The sequence below is a fragment of the Notolepis coatsorum genome, assembly GCF_963971535.1.
Source record: "Notolepis coatsorum genome assembly, chromosome: 6".
Classification (NCBI taxonomy): Eukaryota; Metazoa; Chordata; class Actinopteri; order Aulopiformes; family Paralepididae; genus Notolepis; species Notolepis coatsorum.
This window is the reverse complement of record NC_140170.1, coordinates 48,600,244-48,620,131: the sequence shown is the minus strand read 5'-3', so window position 1 is coordinate 48,620,131 and position 19,888 is coordinate 48,600,244. Positions and strand designations below refer to the sequence as shown.

At 49.2% G+C, this 19,888-nt stretch overlaps 1 protein-coding gene across 1 annotated transcript in view; it reads left to right on the top strand.

Annotated features, from left to right (window-relative positions):
* Window positions 1–19,888, top strand: part of mical2b (microtubule associated monooxygenase, calponin and LIM domain containing 2b) — a 217,785-nt gene that overhangs the window by 67,181 nt on the left and 130,716 nt on the right. Inside the window, 1 exon segment of the mRNA XM_084315549.1 lies at window positions 19,390–19,597. Within this exon segment, the coding sequence (XP_084171675.1) occupies window positions 19,390–19,597 (208 nt within the window).

Sequence of the window (19,888 nt, the reverse complement as noted above, 5' to 3'; positions counted from 1 at the left end):
AGTCATCTACAAGTAAGCTAGTGACCACTCCTGTCCCTGTTGTCTGCTGTAAACACCTCCATTCCTCCCAGGTATCAGGTTCCTCATACACATCCATTTTGAGGACCTAGTCTAGATATCATACATCTGAAATATTACTCTCCACTTCATATTATATATATTTTTCTTTGTTTTTTAAGTTATGAGCACTCTGAGGAAAATGCAATATGACATCATCCAATTGCGGTGTTTTAAAGAAAATGTTATAACCATTCCCATACTTGCATTATAGATGGATATTTCTAGATTCTTAATATAAGTACAGTTCATGTTAATTTATCCAATCACATTTGGTCCCCTAAAATGGGGGAACTATGTATAAAAAGGGCTACAATTCCTACCTAGTTCATCCCATATGGATTCCTTACTTTGGGATAAATTACAGAAATAAATCTGCATTGGGAATTGTCTACTGCAGAATTACAACCTAAAGGTCACTTTCAGTGGAATACCCCTTTAAGCCTGATCGGCCCGGTACCGGGTTGATTTATTTCACGTCAAAAACGTATCAAATCAATACAGTCCGTATTAATGAATGTTGCATTTCAAATGTAGCCAAGAGTAAAGATAGGCTTGGGCGGTATTACGGTATACCAGGGTATTTCGAGATCCCGCCGGTATGATTCTCAACACCGTGACGTCACGGACTGCTATTACACTGAGATGATTGTAGTGCACAGCACGCGCCAGCAGAGGGTTACGTGGCTACCGTTCTGGGACTGGGAGCTAACGTTATAGTAGTACCTGGATGGTGCGGGGTAACTGGCTACCGTCCCGGGAGCTCACGTTGATACCTGGATGGTGCGGGGTAACTAGCTACCGTCCCGGGAGCTCACGTTGATACCTGGATGGTGCGGGGTAACTAGCTACCGTCCCGGGAGCTCACGTTGATACCTGGATGGTGCGGGGTAACTAGCTACCGTCCCGGGAGCTCACGTTGATACCTGGATGGTGCTAACTAACTAGCTACCGTCCCGGGAGCTCACGTTGATACCTGGATGGTGCTAACTAACTAGCTACCGTCCCGGGAGCTCACGTTGATACCTGGATGGTGCTAACTAACTAACTACCGTCCCGGGAGCTCACGTTGATACCTGGATGGTGCTAACTAACTAGCTACCGTCCCGGGAGCTCACGTTGATACCTGGATGGTGCTAACTAACTAACTACCGTCCCGGGAGCTCACGTTGATACCTGGATGGTGCTAACTAACTAGTTACCGTCCCGAGAGCTCACGTTGATATCTGGATGGTGCTAACTAACTAGCTACCGTCCCGGGAGCTCACGTTTATACCTGGATGGTGCTAACTAACTAGCTACCGTCCCGGGAGCTCACGTTGATACCTGGATGGTGCTAACTAACTAACTACCGTCCCGGGAGCTCACGTTGATACCTGGATGGTGCTAACTAACTAGTTACCGTCCCGGGAGCTCACGTTGATACCTGGATGGTGCTAACTAACTAGCTACCGTCCCGGGAGCTCACGTTGATATCTGGATGGTGCTAACTAACTAGCTACCGTCCCGGGAGCTCACGTTGATACCTGGATGGTGCTAACTAACTAGCTACCGTCCCGGGAGCTCACGTTGATACCTGGATGGTGCTAACTAACTAGCTACCGTCCCGGGAGCTCACGTTGATACCTGGATGGTGCTAACTAACTAGCTACCGTCCCGGGAGCTCATGTTGATACCTGGATGGTGCTAACTAACTAGCTACCGTCCCGGGAGCTCACGTTGATACCTGGATGGTGCTAACTAACTAGCTACCGTCCGGGAGCTCACGTTGATACCTACTAACTGGCTACCGTTCTGTGATTTGTTTACTTCGAGGTTGAAGAAAGTGCACTTTCAGGTTGAAAGAACGGCCCTAATCTCAACGTGTTTCAATATAAGCGTTATGTATGGTGATAACAAGTATATTGTTAGCTCCGTTAGGTCATATACATTTCATAAAACTACACTACCCAGCTGCACACCAGCCGCTGTCGAAGGTTAAGACCGACTCTTGCAGAATTACCACCTAAAGGTCACTTTCAGTGGAATACCACATTTAACCCTTTCACTGCCGCACTACCAAAATGGTTAACCCTTTCACTGCGACAATACACAGAGGGTTAACCCTTTCACTGCCACACAACAGCAGGTTAACCCTTTCACTGCCACACGGCAGAAGGTTAACCCTTTACTATCACACTACCGACGGGTGGTGAAAGAGTTAAGACGGACTCCCGACTCCTAGGCAAGATTAAGATTTGCACGATTTAGGCTCGGGACTGAATTGTTGAGACTCCCTGCTGTGTGGTTTGGTCGTGAGCGATCTCTGCCAGTCCATTGTGTCGTTGGTGTCCTGCCTTCTTCAGTTCAGCTGTCTCGCTAATTAATAATTTATGAAACTTTCCACCTCATAACTATCTGGACTCATTCTGATTGGCCCGTTTCAACTGGCCTCCTTCAGCAAAGTCTGCATGGGCCCCGCTGCCGTTTCTGAGACTAATCATCATAATACTTCATACTGTAGCAGCCAGTGGCGAATCCTCCTGGAAGCCAAGGGAAGCCAGGCTTCCCCATTATTAAAATATGAATGAATATGAAATATGAAAAAAAAAATTATATAGTTTACAATAATAATAAAAAATCATTCTTTTTCATCTGTTGTAATTTTTTTTGTTGAAATTTCTCCTCACTCTCTCTAACACACTGTCAGACTCACTGAGCAGAGGCAGTCACTCTGTGCTCACTGCAGCAGAGGAGGCAAAGGGCAGGTGTCTTTCTCTAGCATCCACCATGTGATTCATGCTTGTGGAGTCCAAAACCAATAATAGCCAATAAGATTCGAGCTAAGCAAAGCGCTTCCCACACCTTAAAACGGGTCCATCAGCAAACTAAGTAGTCTAGCCTCTGCACATTTGCCACCCTGGAGGCGGGGCAGGTCCAGAACGTTTCCACCGATTGACCAATCAAATCACATTAAAAGCTAAACGTGACGACGTCATTGCCTCGGTGAAACTGCGTTGGGGAAAATATACATGCCACGTTCGAATCAAAACAACAATACGTCGAGGGAACCCCGGAGATGGCTAGCTAACGTTATGCGAGTCTTAATGTCTAAACAAACAGCATTGTTTGATTGAAATTCGGATTCCTCTCTCGGATTAATTCATTGAGGAGACCTGAAATTCGCTCAGCTGCAGAAGAGTTTAGGAGAATACCTGAATACCCACAGGACTTGGAGAACTTTGTGATTGTGGACGTTGCTTTACTTTACTTTGCAGCGTCAGCTGCAACAATGGTGACTGTGTACCTAATAACTTTTCATAAGTGATGCCGCTGTGTGAGTGTGGGGAGCCATACTGTATATTCTGCCGTGTCATATCATACTGTGTTATTGTGTTGATGGGGTGGCGCCGACTCGCTGAGTCATACTGTACTGCTTGTGTTTGATGGGCCGAGCCACAGGCTACTGTATACATGTATGTTCTGCCATGTCAGCAATATCTTGCAAGACGCTGAGAAACGCTCCGACGGCGACATCGGGCCATATCTCTTATCTATCCATCTCTCTCTCTCTGATTCATAATCAAACCAGACCTCCTGCAGGCAACCACTGTGTGTGTGTGTATATATATTTGTGTTGTGTGTGTGTAATATTCAGAAAGAGAGGGAGAGAGAGAGCGAGGGAGGGAGAAATATATTATATATATTATTTGGCTTAAATATGAAAACAATTCTACAGTCTCCTCCCAATCATATGTATATACTGTCAGGATCTATGGGTAACAGTACTGTATATTTGAATATCGTATATGTCACAAATGTAACCGTACTAAATACCTGATTGATTGATTGATTGATTGAAAAGTTTATTAACAGATTGCAGAATGGGTACAGTACAGTACAGCTCAATACACACAATTGTTAAGGGGATGCAGACCAGAGAAAGACTTTCGTCTTGTTTACATCAGGGTCCCCCATCAGGGTTCCCCCTGTATGTCATGTATGTCCCGGCCTATGCCATAAATGTCATGTATGTTGTGTATGTCCCTATGCCATAAATGTCATGATGTCTTGTATGTCATAAATGTCACTATGAATTGAAAATGGGGGACCCTGATGTAAACAAGACAAACGTCTTTCTCTGGTCTGCATCTGTATTGTACCCATTCTGCAATCTGTTAAATAAATAAAAATAAAGTTTGACTGGCCGCCGAGCCATACTGTAGTGTACATGGTGACTGCTTGACTTAAATATAAAAAATATAAAAAATAAAAAATAAAAATATGAATGAAAATATTTAAAAAAAAAATTACATTTTTTTTTTTGCATCCCCTGTTATTTTACCCACGCGACGCCACTCGTAGCAGCCATGCATGATGTCTAGGAAAGATACACAGGCCTGCACTGACCCAGTAACCTAAAATAATTTTTTTACTTAATTCTTGGCTTACAGTAAGAATTGATTTGAACATAAAAGTATGAATCATAGCATGTCAACAATATAATAAAATAAATCATACTGCAACAATTGCATGCAAACATGCAACACAACCACTCTCGCTCTCTCTATATATATCTTTTCTCTCTCTCCCTCCCTCATCTGTATGCGCGTTTTTATATTGCATCATTTGAATGTGTAATTCACAAAGGGAGATACAGACAATTTAATGGTAATCACAGGGTATAATGGTTATTGCATAATGACATTCTTGTCAACGTGTTATTAGTGGCACAATTCTAACTGTGATGCTGACTGTAGAAGATGACTAAGTACAGTGCTATGAACTTGGTGTCAGTTATATTTCACAGTATGAATAGAGCAGGATATTATGGGATGTAGTCGCACACAAATAGATATTGGCAGGCTCTTCTTTCACTTCCTTTGGGAAGATGAATTACTTTAAACTCTGTTTGGCTTTCACTTCCAATGGGAAGACTAATGACTTTGAAACACTGTTTGGCTCTACAAACAGTCCATCTACAGACACTAATTTTGATGATGGAGCTCCCATCTTCGTAGAAATTGGCCAATTCTGAAATTATTATAACATATTTATTATAATTTTGAATTGCATGTCAGAATTTGGCCAGCTTTCAGGCTGTGTTATTGCATGTTACCGCATGTCTGCAAAACGGCAAACCAATACAGTAAGACGCTCTGAGGTACGGAACGGGAAATAATGAAACCATGCAGGAGGCGTCTGCCTCAGCAAGATGTGCTTTCCACTTGCTAGAAGCACTATATAGAGCGGGAAATAGTAGGATTTATGAAGCGTTCATAAAACATGTGATGTGATCCAGGGGAAATTTTAAATATCAATACATTTGTCAGTTTCACATTTAAGCTCCTAATTGTGATCTGACAGATTTAATTTCACTGTTGTCGAGTCTCTGCTAACATTAGCCAGTTAGCTTGATACCATTAACAACCTTTGTAAACATTGGACTACTCCGCTGCTCCTGATACTTTGAATAAAGACTTAGCCTGATTTAGCAGGCTTATGGCTGCAGAATGAAATCAAAGCCTGCACTATGAATAATTTTTCATCTATTAGTTACAGAATAGCGGCTAATCATGAAGAAATGGCCATGGTAAATGAGTAAGCTAAAGAAGAATAACGACATTGCCGGTCTAACCGTATAGAATGTAACCTTAAGATGACTAGGATACTTCCAACGACAAAAGCAGTTCATTCTCAAACGACTGCCACCACCAACACATCATCTCAGCCCACTATTTCCTATCTGTTATTTTACATCTATGTAATGGAGTTACTCTGGACAAACTTGTTTGGGTGCAAGTTTCTGAAATGTGACCTCAAGTTGCTAGTGGTGAAGAGGGCATCTGTAGCTTGCATACAACTTTGTCTCCAGGTTTCAGGATTTTATGGAAAGTCACAACCCAAATCATAGTATTTCCAAACGTGCTTTGTAGATTGTAGAGTGCAAATCACTAGGGATGGGAGAGTCCCCACAATACATTATTATCACAATACTAGAGTCACGGTATTGTAATATTGCAATTTATTACCTTTCAACTGCAAATTATGTCTCAAAGGAAAACGTTGTTAATATCTGCAATAACAAATATATACATTTGTTGTATCAAATATAACGATAGGTTATGTAGATAACCTAGTTATATTAGTATAGGCTAAGCTCCCGCTCTGAGCCTTACGAGATACTCTATATCGCCTGTGATACCTAATGTATCTCCCACGAACAAAAACACATGCACCCCACCTGTATGGGGCCCCGCCCCTTATGGTGGCACCACCCATATAATCATGACTCTGGTCATGACACACCCTTCCTCGCCAAAAACCCGTCCCAGGAAAAGATCCCTCAAGAGGGAACTCAGGGCGCGCAGAGCGGGAGCTTAGCCTATACTAATATAACTAGGTTATCTACATAACCTATCGTTATATTTCGTATGGCATCGCTCCCGCTCTGAGCCTTACGAGATAATGGGGAAGAGCGGGTGCGAGACCCGACAGATGTACCCCCTGAGGACCCGTAAGCCCACATCAAGGGGTGCGGGGAGCCCTGTCACCCCATCCTTCCTAACGAAGGGGGGGCGCAGTCAACTCCACCTGAATGCGAACAAGAGGGAGCCAGAACCCCTTGAACACACCGTACAGGCGGAACCACGTGTGACTCAACACACTGCGGCCCATACCCATACACTCCCGCTACCCGACCAAAGGACGGGAAGCAGGAAAGGCCACAGACCCCAGAACCGCCTGGGAGACAGAACCCCCGGTCATGTCCATGAGGTAAAACCTTACAAAGGAGCCCGGGGAGGACCATGAAGCTGCAGCACAGATGTCCTCCACCGAGGCCCCACCCAGGAGAGCGGCAGAGGCAGCCACCCCACGAGTGGAGTGCGCCCTGACGCCCCCAGGGGGATCCTGCCCAGCCAGCGTGTAGCAGAGGGTAACACCCTCGCACAACCAATGGGACAGGCGCTGCTCCGACAGTGCCTTACCAGCACGAGCCCCACCGTAACAGACAAAAAGCTGGTCGGTAACCCTGAAATCCTGAGTACGGCTGAGGTAAATCCCCAAGCACGGACTGGACATGACAGGTGAAGGCCCGCATCTAACTCACCAGTGTGAGGAGGAGGACGAAACGCCTGAACCACAATATCCCGGGAGCGGAAAGAACTCCGGATATTCTCAGGCACGAAAGCAGGATTAGGTCGCAGAGTGACACCGCAATCGGTCCGAAAAGACAGGCACTCTGGACAGCTGTCCCAACGGCGCCCGCTCGAGCGGCTCAAACGGGGCCAAGGACAACCGACCGAGGACCAATTGAAGATCCCAAGTCGGAGCCAAGGAGCGTTGCACCGGCTTAACGCCGTAAGCGCGACAGTGGAGGGAGCATGCGCATTCCAGATGGTAACACCATCAGGATCAAGAACCTGCACCCCTCAACGTACCCGTCCCAACAACTGACCTAACAGATGTATGGGGAAGAATCCCTGGCGGCACGGCATCGGTCCCAGACCTGCCTGGCCATGTCCAGACGCAATCCTCACCCGTCAGGATGAGGGCCGCCCCGCGACAGTACACCTGCACCCACATTCTCCCTGCCGGGGATGTGGGGAGCCCTTAGGCCGCGCAGATGGAGGACGCCCATAGCCAGCCGCCCGCCGCCTGGTGCAGACAGGGGGAGCGTACTCCTCCCTGTCTGTCGATACACGACACTGACGTCGTATCGTCCGTCCTGATCAACACCATTTGTGGACCAGAAGGACCGCTTTCAACACCAACACATTGAACGTAGCGCAGACCGGGCAGCATGGTTTGCCAGCTGCCCCCTACTGCGTTGGCCCGACGCATCACCAGCGAGGGAGGCGTCGGTGAAAACGCGACGTGAGACAGCGCCGTAACCGTCCTAGGACGGAACCTCCCGAGCGTGTTGACAACACGCTCCGAGATGGATGCCCATAGCCCTCCAACCGTTGACTGGGAAGAGGAATACTCTACATCCAGTCTACAGCAACCCCAGGCTGGTAGAGACCTGCCTGGTACGAGACCTGACGATCCACCTTGACCGCGAAGGACCAGAACGTCATCAGGGCAGAACACTCCGTAACCCCGGATGACGCAGAGGCCCCAGTGCGGCCTCCACGCACTTGGTGAAGATGCGGGGAGCCAGAGAAAACCGAACGGCAGCCTCTGGTACTCATACGCTAACCCTGCAAAGGAAGCGTAGGTAAGCCCTAGGATGGAAGATCGGGGATGCGCATACGCATCCTACAGGTCTATGGAGGAGAACCAGACCCCCACCTGACAGTGTTCAACAGGTAGGAGACGATCCAAAAAATGCTGAACCTTCCCATGGGACAGGTCCAGCCTGGGTCTTACACCCCTCCCTCCCGACTTCTCGGGCAGAGAACACCGGGAGGAGAACGCCACGACGATGGCTTGCTTCGTCCACAGAGATTGGATCTCGTCGACCAGAGCTGTCCCTGCTGGAGACCCCGACAACAGGGTCTGTACCAAACCTGAAAACGGGTGGGGTTGTGTAAACACAAGTCCCCGCCTCACCATTCTCTCCATCTACCTCGACATATGGTACTGCCGTAGTCATATGTGACGACACTCCCAACGCACCCGCCGTCACGTGGCGCAGGTCCGCCAGGAACTGTAGATAGTTGGCCCGGTCCCCCCCGCTGTGCGAAGACAACCCTGGAATCGTGCGAGGAGCGCGTTCCGTGTCGGAACACCTGACCCTGACACCACCCACGAGGCAATCGCACCCAAGGGGGAACCCCGACAGAAAAGGGCCTGTCTGATACGGGGGGCTTCCGATCAAAAAAGCCCCCCCACTGAACACCCCTCCAGAACATGCTGAAGGAGTTGTTCCGCAGCCGGACATGCAAGGTGTAAGGCCCCCATGGGTTCCTACACACCGTAGCCCTGCAGTGATATCACTACCACCCCAAACCATGTGAGCTGCGACCACTTGCCAATATTCCAGGAGTGGGAGCACCAACATGATACCTGGCCTGGCGAAGGCGAGGCCGGGGAAGCCCGCACTGTGTGCCTCAAAAGGTTTCGAGCCCCCCTGCTGACAACACTTAAGTTGACAGACGTAACACCAGGCTCAACCAACACAGTTCAAGGTGTGGGAGCCGCTTGACAGCACAACATTCTCACGGACAGACCCAGGCTCAGCCATCAACTGGGTGTCAGCCCCTGTCTCCATGAGAAGCGAAGAATGGGGCCGCATACGCTTCAATGAAGGTTCGCGGCCCGCAGCCAAAGGAGAATGCTCAGAGCCCCGCCTCTGGGGATACCAGAGAGAGGATTGAACGGGGAGCGGGCTGCTCGCGGCAAAATGACGACGGAGTGGTTTACCAACACCGAAATCACCCAAAATGGCCGATCCCTCGGCCGCCAAGACTGTCGGCCTCGCGATACCCTGTCGATTCTCCAACCAGGGCACCACTGGCGGGGGAAACATGGCCGCCTGTCGAGGGCCCCGTCATCGCCGCTGACGAGGCCGTGCTCTCTCTTCTTCTGGCTGCGCGGTGTGAGGCGGTGTAGGGCCTAGGACAATACCGCCCGCGCTCCAGCAGAAGACCAAAATCCCCTGCGGAGAGGGGAACCCTGAGCGGTTATAGCTTGCGGCTGGGTCAAAGCTAATAACGTCAACATCCTCGACGGAGTGGTTTACCAACACCGTGCGCGATGTGTCGACGTCGGCCGGCCCTCAAGGCCCCTCCACCAGACACCATCTCGCCAGGCCGACCCATGGTGTCGGCCGGGCGGGGCATTGTTTCAATATATCAAAAACAAAGGACTGACGTTAACATGGAGCACCAGTGGTGATTGCAAACAGCACCCTCCACTGTGGTGTGGACCATGAAAAGGTTAAATGAATAAAAAGAGCTAAACCACAAAAACTGTAGAATGAGCAAACCCATACACACAAAGTTTAAGGGGAGACGGACCAGACCCGTCTTCATTCAAAATATTCACAACAGAACACCAGCCCTAGTTTAGCCCATTTACCAAAAAAGGTAAACAAAGCCCCCCCCCCGCACTACTCCCCCAGTATACCGATTGACCGTCAGTATGAATGGTTTGAGAGGAGAGAAAGCTGTAGCAAGACAGACCTTCTCATAGCAGAGTGACAAAATGAAACAATAGCCCCCTACACAGGGCCGCCCCAGGAGATGGGGGGCCTCGCGTCTAAAAACGCACAGGGCCTCACATTTCTCCCAAGCGGCCCTGCCCTTATACTACTGCAGCCTAACGCCAGGCAATGTGGAACCCAAGACAACAATTGCCTGTGCACAGACACGCAACATGTTTACCATGTCGGCTGGACCCATAGCCCCACTACCCGACGCCAACCCAGATGGGAACACCGTTCAACAAACCCCGCCGGAACACAAGGTAATACCTGGCTAGAACCTAGCCACGACCTACCCCGTTGTCAACCCATTTACCCGAAAAAGGTAAACAGAACTCAAAACCCCACAACAGCTACCGACTGACCTTCATTGATGAACCGGGCAAGAGGCGGGAGAGTGACAACATCTCACGGCGGAGACATTAAAACAGCATAGCAATTAGCAGTAGTGATAGCATGCGGCAGTAGCGATAGCATGTTAGCATAGCTTTAGATGTTTTAGCAGCACGCCCAAGACAGCTTGGAAACCGTTCCCTGCAGAGAACGTTCACCAAACCATCTTGCCCCTGGCGCCAACACACAACAAGGTTGTGTTAACAACACAAACCAGCATTACTAACACTAATACCCATGCCTGAAGACACAGGGCCTACCTGAGTACAAGCTGGCCCGACAGCCAGCCTTGTACAGCTGAACCTCGATGTGCAGTCATCAAACGAGGAACATCACAGGCCCGTCGTGTCGCCGAAAACATGCGTCGAAGATGCCAGGGGCCAGCAACCTCCGGTAAGCTTCCAACATTATTAATCTTCCTTAATCTTTTACATTCCGCTAGCTCGCATGGTGCAAAGCATCCAGTGCGCTGGGACGAAAATAGAGGAAGGGTGTGTCATGACCAGAGTCATGATTATATGGGTGGTGCCACCATAAGGGGCGGGGCCCCATACAGGTGGGGTGCATGTGTTTTTGTTCGTGGGAGATACATTAGGTATCACAGGCGATATAGAGTATCTCGTAAGGCTCAGAGCGGGAGCGATGCCATACGAAATATAACTGTTTTCAGTCTGTTCACCTCACTCTTATTTATTGCAGTAAAATGGGATTGACAAATTTGTCCGTGCATATCGTTCCTGGAAAAAGGTTATGGATTTGGGGAGATGAGATATCCGTCGGATCATATTCACTGTTAACCATAGACAACGTTATTGACAGAAAAGCTTGCTAGCATAAAGTTAGTCAAGTGACAGATGGTTGTTAGGCAGTTGCTAAGGTAGCGCAGAGGGACAATAATGAAAGTCAGCAGTGAGCAAAGTACGTATAAAGATTCCTTTTATATTTTAATGTAAACAATATGAGTAAATGGCACAATATGTTGTCTTTGGCCATGGTATAATATGGGGAGAATGCACATTGAGGTGTAATAAAAAAAAAAAAACTCTATTCTGATTGGCTGGATGGGTGTTGATTAACAATCACGACACTCATTAGCTGTTCAGCTGGTCTTAACGTCATCAGGCATGATATGATGTAGGCTACTCTGTATCAAGTGTTGTGAACTTTCACTTGTGTGATTTGATTTAGGAATGTAAAACTATTAGCAGGCAGATGATATGATGTACTCTGTATCTGTAAGTGTTGTGTTACTGTGATTTGATTTATGATGTAAGTAGAGCTAATGGTTCTATTATCGAATATCTGTGGTAAGTTGGCACTCTTGCTAGTTAGATCTAGGGTAAAACTATTCTGTTGGACAAATATCTTAGTCTTGCATCATGATTGAGCTAGCGAAGCGCTCCGATGTTGGGAGAGGCCATATTTATTTAGTTTGAGTGTTTAAGCTTAGCTAAATGCACCCTGGGTAAGCAATATACTGTCGGATCATATTCACTGTTTGTCAACCATAGGCAAAGTTATTGACGGAAAGGCTTGCTAGCATAAAGTTAGCTTTCTGGTTCATTGTCACTGGCACCAGTCAAGTGACATGCTAATAAATCATTTATACAAGGAAATGGGTCCTCCTGCCTGTCTACACATAGTGTGAGGTGGTTGGCTGTGCAATGAACACTATAGCTTCTTTATTCTTTAGCCTCACTATAGCGCAAGAGAACCGTGATCAGTTACAGCCGGGATGCTATCCGTATGGCAATATATCAGCAACTATAGTAACTTAATAAAGAAGCTCAACCTCTTCCCCATGCGGTCCGCCACCGGACCGCAAATGACAACACGTTTATTTTTTTCAAGAGTAAACATCCTAACCATGTCACAACAGCAGTCATAGTGTATATTTTCAGCAATACGTTTGTTTACCAATAGGTTCAAGTGTTATTAGTGATATTTTCGTTTTTGAAATGTGTTTTGATCACGAAAATCCTCTATTTTGAAAAAGCGACTGTCGCTGAATGTAGTCATTTTGAGAAGAGGACAATCTGAGCTTTAAATGAGCGTTGGAATTTTTTAAAACTATACTTCCCAAAGGCTTCTAGCTATCTTCAAACAAATGACTTGCTTAATATGATTCTTTTTTAATTCTCTTATTACTCGGGATTATATACCACAAAACTGAACATTATTGGCATATATTGGAGTGCAGTTAGTTTGTCTCCCGTATTTTTAGCATTTAGCAACCATCCGATTTGAAATCAGTAAAAAAAATGGCGGAGCTGTTGCAAGAATAAAAAACCTACTGTACATACAGTAGATTTCATTCTCTGTTCTTCATGCACGCCTGGTGAGATTTGGCCCGATTCATAGTGTGCAAGTTGGCTATAATAAGGTCATTTATAAGCCTGCTATTCTATATTCTATAATAATATTTCAAATTGCATTGGTCCGGATGGGAGAATTCAGTACTGTATCTACGAAACCTTCTGTTTAATCATATTCCCTTTATTAATTTCCTTAGATTTTCCGTACACGTGATCTCAAGAAGGTACTGAGCGTGCTCAGTGGCAGTTTTTCATGTCTGGTCATTTTTAGCATGGTGTTATATATTCGTACTGGCATCGTGTCCCGCTCTTAAGCCATACCGAGATATACCTCATCTCATGTACCTAGTGTACTCCATCAACGAATAAACCAAATACACCCAGCACCTGCCAGGCCCCGCCCTACTGCCGTACTATATAGTACTGGGCGTGGCCACCACTCGCTCTTCCTCTTTTTTCGTTTCCATCATAGCGGATTCAGGACACCCTATGCAACTAGTTGTTATGAAAAGTTTAGATAATATTGAGTGCTTACGGAGATTTGCTTACCCCTGGAATCTTCGGGGTATGTTCCAACGACACGTCGGGTCTATTCTGATGTTCCCTCGTCTTGTGGCAGCAGATCGAGGGACGGTGTGAGGTTGGCTATCGAGCCGGCTCGCACACAGGTAGGCCCTGTGTCATCAGGCATTGATGCTAGTGTTAGTAATGCTGGTTGTTTTGTTACACAACCGAGTTGTGTGTCGGCGCCAGGGGCGGGATGGTTTGGTGAACGTTCCCCTGAAGTGGACGGTTTCCAAGCAATCCTGGAGCGTGCTGCTAAACACTAATGCTAACGCTACTGCTAACGCTAATGCTGAAATGCTGGGCACTGTTCTAATGTTCCCCGCCGTGGGATGTTGCCGCTTTTCCCTCCTCTTAACCGGTTCATTGATGAAGGTCAGTCGGTAGCTAATGTGGGGGGTTTTGCTGAGTCCTATTTTACCCTTTTTACGGGTAAATGGGTTGACAACAGGGTGCAGGGCGGGTGTGCCGTGGCTAGGTAGCCAGGTAGCATAGATCCTGTGCCCCGGCAGGGTTGGACGGTGTCCCACCCGGAAGCCGATGCTTGAGAGCGAGTCGGCCCGGCGGGTGGCAGTATGGACTGATGAGAGCTATACTGCTGCAGGATGGAATTTAGCGGTGGCCAGTGTTGTGGCTCAGCTGACTGTTTTTCTGTCCACATTAGCATCGAGCGCTATGCTATATTGGGCTACTGTCTCTCTGCTACGGGAATGTCTGTCTATACTACAGTCTTCCCTCCTCTCAACCATTCATGCTGACGGTCAATCGGTGTCTACTGGGGGAATAGTGCGGGGGGGCTTTGTTTACCTTCATGGGTAAATGGGCTGAGGTCTAGGGCTGGTGTGCTGTTGTGAATATTATGAATGAATGTGGGACTGGTTCTCTCTGGTCCGCCTCCCCTTAACGTTGTGTGCATGGGCTTGCCCATTCTACAGTATGTTGGTGGTGTTAGTTCATTTATTCATTAACCCCTTCATGGTGCACACCACAGTGGAGGTTGCTGGTTGCAACCACCACTGGTGCTCCGTGTTAGCATCAGTCCTTTGCTTTTGACATGTTGAAACAGTGCCCCGCCCGGCCGACACCATGAGGTGGGTCGGCCCGGCGAGTGGCTGGTGGGCTGCTAAAGCCTGTACTGCCACGGTATGGAATTGGCAGCGATTAGTAACTGTGTTCGAATTGCTGTTTTTTCTATAAAAAAATGGTGTCTGGTGGCAGGGCCTTGAGGGCCAGCCGACGTCGACACATCGCGCGAGGTTGTTGACGGTATTAGCTTTGACCTAGCCGCAAGCTATAACCGCTCAGGGCTCCCCTCTCCGCAGAGTATTTTGGTCTTCCGCTGGAGCGCGGGCGGTATTTGTCCTAGGCCCCACACCGCCTCACACCGCGCAGCCAGAAGAAGAGAGAGCACGGCCTCGTCAGCGCCGATGACGAGGCCCTCGACGGGCGGCCATGTTTTCCCCCGCCAGAGGTATCCTGGGCGTTGAATCGACAGGTGTCCACAAGGCCGACAGCCTTGGCGGCCGAGGGATCGGCCATGTTGGATGAGCTCGGCTTGGAATATACAAGCCGTCGCCGTCCTGCCGCGAGCAGCCCGCTCTCCGATCACTCCCTCCCCCAACACCAGCGGAAAAGGGCTCTGATTGTTTCCTTTGGCTGCGGGCCGCCTGCCTTCGTTGAAGCGCGTGCCGCACCACTTTTCGCTTCTCATGGGGACAGGGGCTGACACCCAGTTGATGGCTGAGCCTGGGTCTGTCCGTGAGAATGTTGTGCTGTCAAGCGGCTCCCACACCATAAGCTGTGTTGGTTGAGCCTGGTGTTACGTCTGTCAACTAAGTGTTGTCAGCAGGGGGGCTCGAAACCTTTTTGAGGCACACAGTGCGAGCTTCCCCGACCTCACCTTCGCCAGGCCAGGTATCATGTTGGTGCCTCCCACTCCTGAAAGATTGGCAGTGGTCTCGCAGGCGCACGTGATTTGGGTGGTAGTAATATCACTGCAGGGCTACGGTGTGTAGGAACCCATGGGGGCCTCACACCTTGCATGTCCAGCTGCAGAACAACTCCTCAGCATGTTCTGGAGGGGTGTTCAGTGGGGGAGCTTTTGTCACCTAGAACTGATGTCAGCTTCCCCCGTATCAAACCGGCCCTTTCTGCCGGGTCCCCCTTGGGTGCGATTGCCTCGTGGGTAGTGTCAGAGTCAGATGTCCCGACACGGAAGGCTCTGCTCGCACGGGTCCAGGGTTGGCTACGCACAGCGAGTGGGACCGGGCCGCCTATCTACATATGGGGCGTCAGACCCATGTTGGACCTGTCATGGGAGGGTTCGGCATTTTTTGGATCGTCTCCTACCTGTTGAACACTGTCAGGTGGGGGTCTGGTTCTCCTCCATAGACCTGTAGGATGCGTGTTCGCATCCCCGATCTTCCGTCCTAGGGCTTACCTACGCTTCCTTTGCAGGGTTAGCATATGAGTACCAGGGGCTGCCGTTCGGCTTTTCTCTGGCTCCCCGCATCTTCACCAAGTGCGTGGAGGCCGCACTGGGGCCTCTGCGTCGTCAGGGGTTACGAAGTGTATTCTGCCCTGCCGACGTTCTGGTCCTTGGCGGTCAAGGTGGATCGTCAGGTCTCATGCCAGGCAGGTTTCCTACCAGCCTGGGGTTGCTGTAGACTGGAAGTAGAGTACTCCTCTTCCCAGTCAACGGGTGGAGTGCTATATGGGCATCCCTCTCAGAGCGTGTTGCGACACGCTCGGGAGGTTCCGTCCTAGGACGGTTACGGCGCTGTCCGTGATACGCCTGCTCGGTATGAGGGCATCTGCTCATTCCGTGGTCCCTCTTGGCCTCCTCTTCACCCCAGGAGGAGGTTACGGAGGTGGTTCTTTTCCAGTATGGAAATAGATCCGGTGAGAGGCAAGTCAGGACGGACAATACGACGTCAGTGTCGTATATCGACAGACTGGGAGGAGTACGCTCCCCCTGTCTGCACCGGGCGGCGGCTGGCTATGGGCGTTCTCCATCTGCGCGGCCTGAGGGCTCTCCACATCCCCGGCAGGGTGAATGTGGGTACAGGTGTAATGTCGCGGGGCGGTCCTCACCCTGACGGGTGGGGATTACGTCCGGACATAGTCAGGCAGGTCTGGGACCGATGCCGTGCCGCCTGGGATTCTTTCCCCATACATCTGTTAGGTCAGTTGTTGGGGCGGGTACGTTGAGGAGCGCAGGTCCTTGATCCTGATTGCGCCGGACCGGGGCGCAGCTGTGTGGTTCCTGATCCAGCTCTTGGTATCCCGTCATGGCCTGTTCCTTGGTCATCGCGGGCCCTCTCTCAAGCGCACGGGTCTCTGTTAGTTCCCTGTGCTGGGCCAGCTGCTGGTGGGTTGGCTGGTGAGAGGGTGAGTCTGGAGAGGATGGATCCTTCTGTGGTTGGTACCATCCGGAACGCGCATGCTCCCTCCACTATCGCGGGTTACGCGGGTGGGTGGCGTATTTTCCAAGAGTGGTGTTGTATTGTTCAGCCACCCTCTTGTGAAGCGTTTCCTGCTTGGCGTTCGACACCTTAAGCCGGTGAAACGCTCTTTGGCTCCGAGCTGGGATCTTCAATTGGTCCTCGGTCGGTTGTCCTTGGCCCCGTTTGAGCCTCTTGAGCAAGCGCTGTTGGAACGGCTGTCGTTCAAGACTGCGTTCTTGCTGGCCATCACCTCCGCTAAAACGCATGGGTGTGCTTTGTGCTCTCTCGGTACGGCCAGAGTGCCTGTCTTTTCGTTCCGATAGCGGTGCCACTCTGCGGCCTAATCCAGCCTTCATGCCTAAAAATATCCGGAGTGCTTTCCGCTCCAGGGATATTATGGTTCAGGCGTTCATCCGCCTCCTCACGCTAGTGAGTTGGAGGCGGGCCTTCACCTGTCATGTCCGGTCCGGGCTTGGGGGTTTGCCTCAGCCGTACTCAGGGCCTCAGGGCTACCGATCAGCTCTTTGTCTGTTACAGTGGCTTTCGTGCTGGTAAGGCACTGTTGAAACAGCGCCTGTCCCATTGGTTGTGCGAGGGCATTGCCCTTTGCTTTACGTTGGCTGGGCTGGCTCCCCCTGGGGGCGTCAGGGCGCACTCCACTCGTGGGGTGGCGGCCTCTGCCGCTCTCCTGGGTGGGGCCTCGGTGGGGGACATCTGTGCTGCGGCGTCATGGTCCTCACCGGGTCCCTTCGTAAGGTTTTACCTCATGGACATGACCGGGGGTTCTGTCTCCCAGGCGGTTCTGAGGTCTGTGGCCTCTCCTGCTTCCCGTCCTTTGGTAGGGTAGCAGGCGTGTGTGGGTGTGGGCCACAATGTGTTGTCACACGTGGTTCCGCCTGTGCTGTGCGTTCAAGAGGTTCTAGTTCCCTCTTGTTCGCACTCGGGTGGAGTTGACTGCCGTCCCCTCTTCATTAGGAAGGGTGGAGTGACGGGACTCCTCTCCTCCCTGATGTGGGCTTACGGGTCCTCAGGGCGTGCATTTGTCGGGCCTCGCGTCCGCTCTACCCCATATCTCGGTATGGCTTAAGAGCGGGACGCGATGCCAGTACGAATATATAACGACAGGTTATGTATATAACCTAGTTATACGAGTACTGGCTAAGCGTCCCGCTCTTAGCGTGCCCTGAGTTCCCTTGGGGAAACTTTTCTTTGGAAACTATTTTCCGAGGAAGAGTGAGTGGTGGCCACGCCCAGTACTATATAGTACGGCAGTAGGGCGGGGCCTGGCAGGTGCTGGGTGTATTTGGTTTATTCGTTGATGGAGTACACTAGGTACATGAGATGAGGTATATCTCGGTATGGCTTAAGAGCGGGACGCTTAGCCAGTACTCATATAGGTTATATACATAACCTGTCGTTAGTCACTGTCAAAGATGCAAAGAAAAATCATATTTCATATTCTCTTTGTTTCATCACAATTTTTAAGCAAGCCTAGTAATATACACTATTTCTGACACTGGGAATACATTCACTGAGGTCCATAGATACCAAGAACATGCAAATGGACCTTGTAGAAGTGGAGCAATCTTCCATTCCAAATAGGGCTCCGGGCTTAAGAGGTTAATAAATATTGAGTTAGAGCTGTTCAGAGCGCATTCTGACTGAGCTGCCATAGACCCAATGTTAACTGGTTAGATTTTCTAGCTAACACCAAGTTAGCAGCTGCTACTCATAAGGATAGCATCCCTGTATCACATCTGTTATAATTCCAACCATTCATAAATCCCTCTGGTATTTTGTATTCTGTTCCAGCTGATCCCTCCTGCAAGCATTTAGCTAACGTTACAAGAAAACAGCTCTTTAGCTAGTTGGCTTATTGGAATAGCTCCATGACCAGTAACCAGAATGCCTTCTCTGAATAAGCCACCGAGACGAAACCACTGCCTGTCAGTCTCTCATGGCAAAGCTCCGGCACCCACGTCAGATTACAGCAGCAAATATCATAACTTGTTACGGTGTTGGTGGCGGCACAGCCCATTGCTAGGTTTAGCAGATGGATTATTTTTCCGGACATAATGCACTGCTCATGTGCTTCTATCCACACCTCCGGTTGGACCACCATGCAGTTTGTCAACATGACCCTTTACCCAACATTACATAAAGCTAGCTTTTCTCCAGATACCGTGTGATACTGAATAGTGCAAAGGAATTAGGCTACATGTCATAGCCGTCATATACAGTGATTATACCACGGCTATGAACCAATCATATTGCTTGATTTGAGCTGCCCATTTTATAATCTATTTAATTTAATAACTTTTACAATATACAGTTTTCATTTTAAAGTTGTTTAATTTAACTGTTAAATTGTGTCTACCTGTCATGCACAGACCAGGGAGGCGTTGCATGGGTGACTCACTTCACTACAATGTACTAGTGCTTTTATATGACCAAGCTTTTGAACTCTCTCCCTCTCCGTGTCCAGTGTCTGATCATCGGAGGGGGTCCTTGTGGTCTGCGTACGGCCATCGAGCTGGCCCTGCTGGGCTGCAAGGTGGTGTTGATTGAGAAGAGAGACACGTTCTCCCGCAACAATGTTCTCCATCTCTGGCCCTACACCATCCACGACCTCAGGGGCCTCGGGGCCAAAAAGTTCTACGGCAAGTTCTGTGCCGGCGCCATCGACCACATCAGTGAGTGTTGCTTTTTGTTTGTTGTTTCAATAGAACACCTTTTCATTGCTGCGTGGTGCTGCTGACAACGATGCAATGTCCCCTTGTGGTGCTGCTGACAACGATGCAATGTCCCCTTGTGAATAATACTGTGTTTCTATCCCTGGAAAGATGGTTGTTTTGGGAGAACGAAATGTTTGGAAATCTTTATTTTATTCTGAACCAAAGCTAACTTATAATATTAAATGTAAATGGCCACACATAGGCTTAGGCACATACAGTAGGCGGCCACCCTACTCTTGTGGTTTATTT